Raw genomic sequence first — 11136 nt, 5'->3', positions numbered from 1 at the left:
AAAACTTTTAACGTTGTACATTGTGAAAAAACAGAGTCCATTTTAGCTTTTAACCTCGATGAAGTAGCAACTACGGAAAGAACGAATAATCGTGTGTCGGAATACCAGACACATATGACACTCACACATCGGCAAGCGTTACTCGTCGGCAGAGATGCCAGATGTGAAGACATGTTAGTGATTTTGAAGACCTTTGAGGTACCAACCAAGGTCAGTTCAGGCGCGAATTTTGTTAACTTGGATGTGAACCATTTCGCGAAATTTTTAACTTTTTGGTTAAAATTTGGTTTTTCGAAAATAACCCTGCTCGGGAGCCACCCCATAAAAAGTTTGACAGATGGCATTTTACGCGTCTACCGACAAAATAGGGTGCCTAAGACATCAACCTACTAATCAACCTACATCGTTGGGTTTCGTAGGTAGGTTCATTTCGTCACCCGACTTATTGGCGAATTTAATCTGTTTTCGTAGGGTATCAATTAAATCGGTCAAAGAGTCGGTTTAGTTTGCAAGGATTAGTTTGTCAATTAAGTGTATCGATCAATCATCAAACGGGGTCGGTTTTCGTCGCCCGACCCGCCACCCAATTTATTGACGAATTTAATCTGTTTTCATAGGGTATCGATTAAATCGGTGAAAGAGTCGGTTTAGATTGCAAGGATTAGTTTGTCAATTAAGTGCACCGATGAATCATCAAACGGGATCGGTTTTCGTCACCCAACCCGTAACCCGATTTATTGGCGAATTTAATCTGTTATCGTAGGGTCTCTATTAAATCGGTAGAAAAATCGATTGAGCCTGTATAGAAATACCTGTATATACCTGTTGACAAATCTGAGTATCGAGAAAATGGCGCTACGGGATGATGTTTGTGGAGTTTGCATCAATAGTTGGTAATTTTACAATGTTCGAGTGTAATTATTTAGTCAACAATTTTAACAAAGTGTTTTCGTAGGTACGAGCGGTTTGAATTGTGCTTTATTTGCAGTTGACAGTGACGGTGCCATCGGAGGCCATTGCATAGCAAAGGATAAAACACAGATTGCAAACTTATCAAAGAAGCAGCTGCCGAACCTGGGTCTAACCCAGGTTTAGCTGCTCTGATTCCGGCAGGGCAGTATTACCGATACAACGATCACTGGCACTTTCTTACCCAGCGGGTAATTTTCCTAGTTGCGCTTACAGTCTACTTAGAAAAGGAGGTTCTTGTGAGCAGAGATGCAGCGGAAATTTTGGGAAGTATGTTTCGGATGTGCAATAAATTCTAGAATTATATATAACATAGTTCATTGATTTCAGTGAAAACCAATCAAGTCGATGGCTTTCATTTGGATATTGAAAATTATCCTGTGGGCGTTCTTCATATGGCGCCCGAACTGGTAAAAGTTTTGTTGCTACTGAAGCGGCCGAGGAGCCATAAGGTATTACAATTACAAATTTTAACAGTGAAGCAATAATAAAGATCTGAGTTTCAGGATAAAGAAAAATCTACCTGCTAAAGCCATTACACGAGGAGATACGGCTTGAACGGAATCGCAGTGGCAAGAAAGCAGGGACTGAGAGAGCAGAGACTTCTGTAATAATTTTTTAAATAAAAGATAAAAGAACAACGAGAGTGTGATTTCCGATCGACTAGTTCTGAACGAAATGGGTTGATTAATCGGGATATAAAATTGATCAACACAGACGAAATAGGTGGATTAATAGGTGCATAATATTGTGTATCCATCAGCACTAAATTGGACTTCCGAAAAAACGACAAACGATTTTTCTTCCTTACCGCACATTAAACCTAATGTCGGAAGTAGTGCGCTGTATAGCAAATGAGACGCGCTATACAGCGCACTACTTCCTTATACACTAGGATTAATGTACGGTATGAAAGAAAAATCGTTTGCCGTTTTTTCGGAAGTCCAATTTAGTGCTGTATGTACAATATTATGCACCTATTAATCCGCCTATTTCGTCTGTGTTGATCAATTTTATATCTCGATTAATCAACCTATTTCGTTTAATAGAGGTTTTCCGTCAAAAATTTTTTTTTCACTAAATGTTCGGTTTTGACTCTTAGAAATGATACCCATATAAAACTTTCTTTATTAAAGCCTCTAACTACTGTAAAAATGAAAAACTAAAATACGTATATTTCAACCGGTCACTTCTCGGATGTCTTACATGCCTTTTTGTACCAGTGTCCTCTATTTTCACCACTTCGAAACCATTTGTGCCACTCTTTACTCTTGTGGCAAGCAACAAACGAAATGAAAAAGAAGGTAATCATTAGCTTTTCATTCGTTTTATCCTTTTCACTCTACCGCTGATACACATATGTCAAAAACTGTTATGCAATGCTGCCAGAAAATCTGAAAATTTTGATAAACAGTGCAGCCGAAACGAATTTTTTAAAACTCAACATTCGTGATTTGGTGAAAAGAAACTCAACATTCTTGCAATTTGCATTGTTTAAAAAATCGTAGTAAATTCTAGAGTCAACGAAAAAAATATATTTTTGCACCATTGTCACTCGTATTGGGAGTACTTTTGAGAAAAAATAAGAAAAGGAGGGGTATGATCTGACGGAAAACCTCTATTCCGTAGGTTGCAAAATTTTTTGCATCGATTAATCCGCCTATCAAGTTTGATTTACTTATTTCGTCATCCGATTCCTCCTCCGATTTGGTAGGGACCTCAATTGCATACACCTATTATTCGGGTCTCCTACGAAAGGCTGAAAATCGAAAGGCTGAAATCTCGAAAGGCTGAAAACCGAAAGGCTGAAATTTCAAAAGGCTGAAAGCTACGATAAGCTGAAAATCAAAAGGCTGAATATCACGTAAGGCTGAAACATCATAAGGCTGAAAAATATATAAGACTTCGTCTATAAGGTTTGCCAGGGGAAAGCAAAGCAAACAGAACTGTTTTATTCATACGGGCGAGTATGTCATAAAACTTTCGCGGCTTTCTGCCTGCTCAAGTGTTCGTTATATGCTGTCCTTACTCGCTGCCGCTCGTTCGGACTCAACTAAGGGATAACCCCTACTAGTCAGTAAACCTAGGAAAATGCTTGCACCTAAATAGAGGTGGTTTCTGCGGGGGGGCTGCCCCCCCGCAGTGGCCGGCGCTTCCGACGGCGGGTCGCCGGCGAACACTCGCGGCCTGCGGCCGTCTCGTCCTGAATCATCTAGGAATGTATTTGGCACATAAACATGGGATCATTGTAAAAATTTACTGGAACACATTGAAACGAGATGAAAAGCATGCAATGCCTTCTCAGTGCACAGGTTAAGCTTAAATAATACGCTGTCCCCGTAGGACACTATAAAATGTAGTGTAATTATTTTTCATAATTTATAAAAAATTATCAAAAATTAATTAAGTTTTCTTCGATTTAAGTTAAAATTGTGAAAAATTCTGAAATTTCTGCCTTTAGCATTACATACATATTGTTTATTCAAAGTTTCAGCCATTCGTTATTCAGCCTTTCGAACATTCAGCCTTATGAGATTTCAGCCTTTTGTCCATTCAGCCTTATGTAGGCGTTACTTAGTTTTCAGCCTTTCGAATTTCAGCCTTTCGTGTTTCAGCCTTATGATTTTCAGCCTTATGTTGCTAACCCTATTATTCCACCTATTTCGTCGGGTTGCGTAGGTTGCATAACATTGTGCCTCAATTCATTCGCCTATTTAGTTTGATTTACTTACTTCGTCATCCGATTCCTCCTCCGATTTGATCGATTTTAGTATGGAGCCCAATTGAATACATCTATTAATCCACCTATTTCGTCTAGATCCGTAGGTTGCATAACTTTCTGCCTCGATTCATTCGCCTATTTAGTTTGATTTACTTATTTCGTCTTCCAATTCCTCCCCTGATTTGGTCGGTATTAGTAGGGAGCCCAATTGCATGCACCAATCAATCCACGTATTTCGTCAGTATGGATAAATTTTATCTCCCGATTAACCAGCCGATTTCGTATGGTTCCGTAGGTCGGCTCTAATTCATCACCCTACTAAACAACCAACTTAGTCGGTTCTAGTCGATCGATTTTGTATACCTGAGAATCGGTATATTCCCCTGTAAAACTCCAATAAGCGTAGGCTGGTAAATGTTGCAAAAATCGGCCGATCCGTAGGAAGCAAAATAGGGCGATTCACCCTACGCGAACCTACTAAATAGGGGGAAAAGTAGGAGGGATTTTTTATGGGGTGGCTGTTGAATGTGTTGATTGTTTTTTTACAGCGGGGTGCTATCCGTATCTTAACGAACGGTGTTTGACAGTCCACTTAACGAAGGGCGCTATTTCAAAAAATGCAAGAAATAGCGCCCGTCTGACAGGTAGATTTGCTGCCAACCTTTGTCGAGATGTGCTGAGATGTTGGCAACAAAAACATGGCACCCATCGCAAGCCCCTGTTTTTTTTATCTTCACTGACAGTGTCAGTGACAACTTCTAATATGAAATGAACTTTAATGAACACCATCACTCGAATGTTTACAAAGTTTTCAAGGAAAGCAATGTGCAGTTCGCTGAAGATCATGTAATATTTCGTTATTGATAGTGAGAAACTATTGATAAATACCTACTAAATTTCGGTGTACTTATATCAGTAGAAGAGTGTTGTATAATAAAAACTGGCATGGTTCTGTTGCAAAATCTGTTATTTAGTTCATTGCGGAAAGTACGATCTTTATATTTATGTCCGGTTTACATGCTTGCATGGCAATCCTTTTGTTTTAGTTTCCCCGGAAAAATCAACGCGGAAAATTTATTGACTCGCTTCGGTTGTCGGTGAAAGGAGGGCATGGAGGCAACGGTTTACCCAAATACGGCGGAGTTGGCGGGCAAGGAGGAGCTGTGTATTTTGTCGCAAAAGAAGGCATATTGCTGAAGGACGTCCTTCGCAAGCATTCAAACAAACGAATTTTGGCTGGCAACGGTGAAGAGAGCAGCAAAATACGCATACTTGGACGTCGTGGATTAGACCAACAGGTGAATGTGCCGGTGGGTGTCCAGGTGATGGAAGATGATGGTCCAATTATTGCAGAATTAGATGAAGAAGGTAAAACATGTTTGGCTGCCGGTGGTGGCAGTGGAGGTTGCTCTGGAAATTCATTTCTTGGTAAACCTGGGCAAAGTCGGATATTGAAACTGGATTTGAAGCTTATCGCCGATATCGGTCTGGTTGGGTTTCCTAATGCGGGAAAAAGCACACTGGTCAAAGCTCTATCTAATGCTACGCCAAAAATTGCCTCGTATCCATGTAAGGATTCAAAAACATGCACGTATATTTGTTTTTATAATAGGATGTTAATTTTAGTTACCACCATACGACCACAAATTGGAACGATCGAGTACAATGATTTTCGCCAAATTACAATAGCAGATTTGCCTGGGTTAATCGAAGGCGCTCACGCGAATTTCGGCATGGGACATAAGTTTCTAAAACATGTTGAACGAACTCGCCTTCTGTTGATAATTGTGGACGTGTTCGGTTTTCAGTTAAGCCAAACTCATAAGAAACGGAATTGTCTGGAGAATATTTTTGCTCTTAACAAAGAACTAGAGCTTTACAATAAAGCCTTACTCGATAAGCCCTGTGTGTTGCTTGTGAATAAAATGGACAAAGAGGACGCGATAGAAGAAATTTGTAAATACGACAAGTACTTCAGTAACTTAGAAGGTGGAATAGAAGGTTGAGCATAGCTTATAGCATCAGAATTAATTTTTTAAATTTTGCAGATGGTTTAGCTCATTGTCCGGAAGAGTTGGTACCCAATCAACTCATAAATCTAGAACGTGTGATTCCTATATCTGCGAAATGTCTGAAAGAAGTGGACAAAGTGAAGCAAATTGTTCGAAAAGTTCTGGATGAGAAGGCCGAAGAACAAATGCGTGAAGAGAAAGACGATTTGGACATGCGAGATAGGCTTCAAGGTAGAATAAATGAATTTGGCCCCAGAGTCGTTTAGTAGCACAGGAAAAATGTTACGGGTAAACTGATTCCGCGACAGCCGTTGAAGAGTCCTTGGTGAAGATACAGTTCTTTTATTTTAAAAGTTTCAATTTATCCCCTTGCGGTTTCATTTGATATGTGGTTGTTTAAAATCCAATTAACGTGAAACTAGCAGTCATTAACTTTTCGTCGGAAAGCCCAATTTCGGAAGTAGTTTTTCGGCCCAAAAGCGGGATTCTGTTTATAAAAATTTAAACGCTGCATTCTTGCGCTTCTTGCCAATCTGAATATATTAGAAACATAATTTTTGTTTCAAACAAAAAAATTGCTTTTGAAATTGGCAGAATTGATGACGACCTTAATTTCACCTTAAAAGAGCACGCTTTTTTCCATCACTGATAACCGCTGTTCTTAACCAATCTATCAGCAGTAGATCGTTTCCAATTGCATGGAAAATGGCGTCCATCGTGCCGATCCATAAGTCCGGAATTTACAAATCGGTCACCAATTACCGTGGCATATCCATACTTTGCAGCCTCAGCAAGGTATTCGAAAAACTACTCCATACAACTATATACAGGTCAGTTGCACCGATCATCTCTAACAGCCAGCATGGATTTATGAAGCGTCGTTCGACAACTTCAAATCTTATGTGCTACGTCACAGCGCTATCACGTGAGCTAGAAGCTGAGCGGCAAGTGAATACGATTTATTTTGATTTTGCGAAAGCTTTTGATACTGCAGTGAACTACATCGGATTTCTCTCATGGTTCACCGAATGGCTTTACTGATACTTATCCGATCGCATAGCATTCGTTACAGTAAACTCCGTGCACTCCAGAACATTTGACATATCGTCTGGTATCCCTCAAGGCAGTGTGCTTGGCCTGCTCATCTTTATAATTTATATCAATGACCTGGTCGAGCGGCTGTCATCATCGAAACTATTGTTTGCCGACGATCTGAAAAATTTTCGGATAACTGCTACCCCTGCCGATTGTGTCGCATTACAGGAGGATATTAATCGTTTGCTAGACTGGTGCAGTGACAAGGGCATGCGTATTAACAGCAATAAGTGTAAAGTAATATCATACAGTCCCCGTAACACGGTTTTTCTTCATCAATACAGCATGGGACCGGATTGTCTGGAACGTGTAAACTATATTCTCGACCTAGGCGTTACTATCGACTTTAAATTCAGGTTTGACGAGCATATAAGTAGAGTCACTGCTAGAGCATACACCGTGCTGGGTTTTATGCGACGCCATGCGTCTGGATTCACTGACGTTTATTGCCTCAAGACGCTATATTGCTCTCTCGTACGCAGCCTTTTGGGGTATGTCCGGTTTGGGCTCCTGCACACGTAACACAAATCCATGCGATTGAGCGAATTCAGAAAAAAAAATTGCGATTCGCCTTGCGTCAGCTACCGTGGAATAATCCAGTCAATCTTTCCAGTTACACCGTTTTCAACTGATTAGCCTGGATACACTCCCTGTCCGGAACGTCAAACAGCAGCGTCTATTTATATTCGACCTTATAACAGGCAATGTGCTTTGCCCGGAACTCCTGTACCAGATACCGTGGAATGTACCTCCTCGTCGACTTCGGAATCAACCGTTATTGGCCATCCAATTCCACAGAACATATTATGGTGTGAATAATTGTTTCAATGTTTGTTTGCGTTCCTTCAACGACGTTTGTAATGTGTTCGATTTTACTCTAGAAATGTGTTTAGTAATAGAATCCGAGGTTTAAATTAGTTATTAATAAAACAATCTGCACGACGTAGTCGAAAACGGTAAACAAATAAATTAAATATTTATGAAAATGAATTCTAACGGAAGTTTATACTCTTTAAAATTACTTTTTTGATACGATCAAGGAGTTTTTGATTCTGTCAAGGAGGAGAGATGAAAGTAAAAGCATTGACCATAAATTTTATTATAAAAATTTACAAAACTGTACATAGGACTAGCTAAGTTTTCCATTTATCTCTAATAACACAGCAGCTTTTCTCCAAATTTAATGGTGCTTCCTGTAAAACATTCATATTTTAACATTTGCAGCGAAGTTAAACATAAAAAATTCTAAAGCCTCCAAAGCCTCATATCAAACAAAAAACAACACTGTTCAATTTATTCAAGCTATTAGAACCGATTATTTAAAAGAAAAGGTTTTACTCACCTTGTTATATAAACTTACTTACTTCACTTTACTTTTTTGACCTGTCTGATTACTGTTCCGCTAACAAATTCGATCCATTTCTCAACTGTCCCACACATTCCAGATCATGCTCTACTTGGTCTGCCCATCGAGTACGCTGCGTACCTCAGCTCAGTCTGTTCGAATCCGCCTATCCGCTTATCGAACCTAAGCTCAATTTAGGAGTTGTTTCCACGCTTCTCGGTTTTGGGTTACAACCACCGGTTTTGGGTAACAACCTCTGTTCTAGCATTCTCGTCAACAACGCTCATCCAACGGGTACGGGGTCTCGAAGTCGACAGCCTTTGTCGAGCTCTCTGCTGAATATTATTTTCGCTTGTCTCGTCCGTCTTTCTCGTCACGTGGCCAACCCACTATAGCCTGCCGTGTTTTATTCACTTCACAATATCCGCAACTTTGTATACTTGGTAAACTTCGTGGTACATGCGCTTACGCCGTACACGTAATATGCCGGCAAGAATTGTTCTTGTGAGGTGTCCACAAATATACTGCCGTGAATCGCATAACAGTGACATTTATATTAACTCCATAGAAAATGGGACTGCTATGCGATTCACGGCAGTATATATCCCATTGCCATGTTATGGTAGAGATTTTATTGCTTTCATTTGACAGGTTTATTGACGTATCGCAGGATTATCCCTTGTTGGCACCAAATAACGGAACCAGTTATCACTGTCGCTGGGCATTGTATTGGGAACTGGTATAGAGGTAAGTCAAGCTATCTGCGGCACGGGATATCCATTCTTCCCTATGTTGAGTGATTACACTCCAGTAAGCGGTTTTCACAGTCCTTTCGCTCTTACACCAAGAGCTCGTCAGTCGCTCTTTTAACGTCCACGCTTCGTGGCCGTAGAGTACCACCGGAGGAATTAGCCTCTTATAGGGTCTTTATACGCGGATTTTGTGCGGAGTTGCAGGCTACGGCACCTCAGCTGGCTACGTCATTCGTAAAATGATGCGTAAAATGCAAATACGCCTTTTTTACAGCTCCACGGTTAACACCGATAATATCGATGTCATCTGCCAACCCTAGGAGCATGTGAGATTTCGTGATGATGGTACCGCTGCTCTGTAAGGCTGTCCTTTGAATAGCTCCTTCCATTGCAATGTTGAATAGCACATTAAATAGCCCGTCACCTTGGTTCAAATTATCTAACGTCATAAACGAGTCCGAAGTCTCGCACACCCTTGAACCATCAAGGGTAGCACGTAGCACGTATCAGCAGTCAGTTTTGTTGGAAAACCATGTTCAATCATAGTCCCCCAGAGTTCAATTCGTTTAACTAAATCGTACGCCGTTTTGAAATCTATAAACAAATGTTGAGTCTGCAAGCTTGGAATTTATCGACAATTTGTCGCAAGGTGAACATTTGGTCCGCCGTGGAGCGTCCCTCTCTAAAACAGCACTGGCATTCTTTCCGCTTTACTTGTCTCTGACTTTTTCGCGGGTCGCTCAAAATAGAGCACTGGTATTCGCCAATAAAAGTTTCCGACAACGGCCTCAGTCTGAGGGAGAGAATTTTGTATGCAGCATTGAGGAGAATAATGCCCCGATAATTTGCAAATAGGACATACGAGACCTTCCAACCAGTTCTGAGATAGTTCCTCCTCAGTCCATACCTTTAGTACAACCTGATGTATTGCACAATACAGCCTTTCCAAACTTTCAAAAGTTCGGCTGGGGATGCCGTCCTTTCCAGCTGCTTTGCCGTTTTCAGCTTTTTAGCTGCTGTTCTAAACTCGTCAAAATTATGTGGCTCCACTGCTTGTTCATCGTCCTCAATTACTATCCTGTTTCTGTTGACAGCTTCATCTTGTTCACCATTCAACAGTACATCGAAATGTTGTTTCCAACCCCTGGCTGATTCCGTTGACCGTTTTAAGAGAGCTTCTCGTATCGTACCTCACGAAGCAATCATCCGCCTCCGCAAGAACGCGATTCCAGTGCTGGCGTTTTTTACGACGGTGAAGTCTCTTTTCGGCTCAGTATCTCTCCCTGCTCTGAAGTGTCACAGTTGCAACTAAAATGCGACTTCTAGCTGGATTCTTCTCATCAGTCACCCGTTGACACGCTGCGTCAAATCACTAACTGGAAGTGGCTGCAGCAGTAGTACCCAACACTTCTCGCGCTATAGTAATGATCGCTTCGTGGATGTGCTTCCACTACTCGTTCAGGTTCCCTTCAACGTGTTCACCGATTCGTTCGTCAGGTTTATGATAGTACTCTACATCAACTCCTTCCGCTGATAAACGCCGAATCTTCCTCGTTGGTCTCGCTGCTGGCTGCAGCGATGTTGATAAGTCTCAGGCCATTGTCGTTTGTGATAGGAAGGATGGAGACTTTCTTTGCCAGTAACAGGGCGACCCGTGCATCTGTATCCTCGATGACTATCTTTATGTCATGGCCTGAGCACTTTTCATATGTCCTTTCGAGAAGATCGTAGAACTCTTTCACGTCACCGGGTTTGTCGTTCATCGGTGCGTTTACTGCGGTGCATACAAAAACGCGAGTACGAGTAACACGTGCTCGCTTTTGCAGTGGAGCGACTCGCCAGTAACGGAGTTTCTACAAAACGGCGAGGAAAAGAAATTTTGTCATGCCGGTGATGTGCAAGCTGCTTACTGACAAAACGGCGATAGCCGCCAGGTGGAAGGATCACTTCTAGACGCTGTTGAATGGAGCGATGAACTTAGAGATCACCAGCATCAGTATTAGAATTGTGAGAGATGGTCATGCTGTGAAGTCACCAACACAAGTGGAGGTTAAGAAGGCAATTAGCTGAAAAACGATAAGGCTGCTGGGAAGGATGGTATCCCGGTTGAACTTTTAAAAGCGGGCAGCAAGCAGCTATACAAAGAAATCCACCGAATCATTGTCAGAATTTGGGTGGAAGAACAAATGCCGAAAGAGTGGTAAGTTGGTCTCATTTACTCTATTTTATCAAAAGGACGTC

The 11136-nt window shown here is 41.2% G+C and overlaps 1 protein-coding gene across 1 annotated transcript; it reads left to right on the top strand.

Moving 5' to 3' along the window:
• Positions 1 to 4517: 4517 nt before the first annotated feature.
• Positions 4518 to 6209, top strand: LOC128742934 (GTP-binding protein 10 homolog). The gene is made up of 4 exons (XM_053839433.1): positions 4518 to 4678; positions 4738 to 5260; positions 5318 to 5680; positions 5740 to 6209. Exons 1-4 carry the CDS (start codon positions 4637 to 4639, stop codon positions 5967 to 5969), a joined length of 1158 nt encoding a protein of 385 aa, XP_053695408.1. The 5' UTR covers positions 4518 to 4636; the 3' UTR covers positions 5970 to 6209.
• The last annotated feature ends 4927 nt before the right edge of the window (positions 6210 to 11136 follow it).

Source organism: Sabethes cyaneus, chromosome 3 (genome assembly GCF_943734655.1).
Source record: "Sabethes cyaneus chromosome 3, idSabCyanKW18_F2, whole genome shotgun sequence".
Taxonomy (NCBI): domain Eukaryota; kingdom Metazoa; phylum Arthropoda; class Insecta; order Diptera; family Culicidae; genus Sabethes; species Sabethes cyaneus.
Note: the sequence above shows the minus strand (reverse complement) of the source record. Positions and strands in the feature narration are given on the sequence as shown.

Bases quoted from the DNA above. Each gene is read 5' to 3' on its own strand.
- LOC128742934 (XM_053839433.1), top strand. From the start codon at position 4,637: ATGGTTCTGTTGCAAAATCTGTTATTTAGTTCATTGCGGAAA. The intron at 5,261-5,317 runs GTAAGGATTCAA...TGTTAATTTTAG, and splicing joins AAAAATTGCCTCGTATCCAT to TTACCACCATACGACCACAA. The intron at 5,681-5,739 runs GTGGAATAGAAG...TAAATTTTGCAG, and splicing joins GTACTTCAGTAACTTAGAAG to ATGGTTTAGCTCATTGTCCG.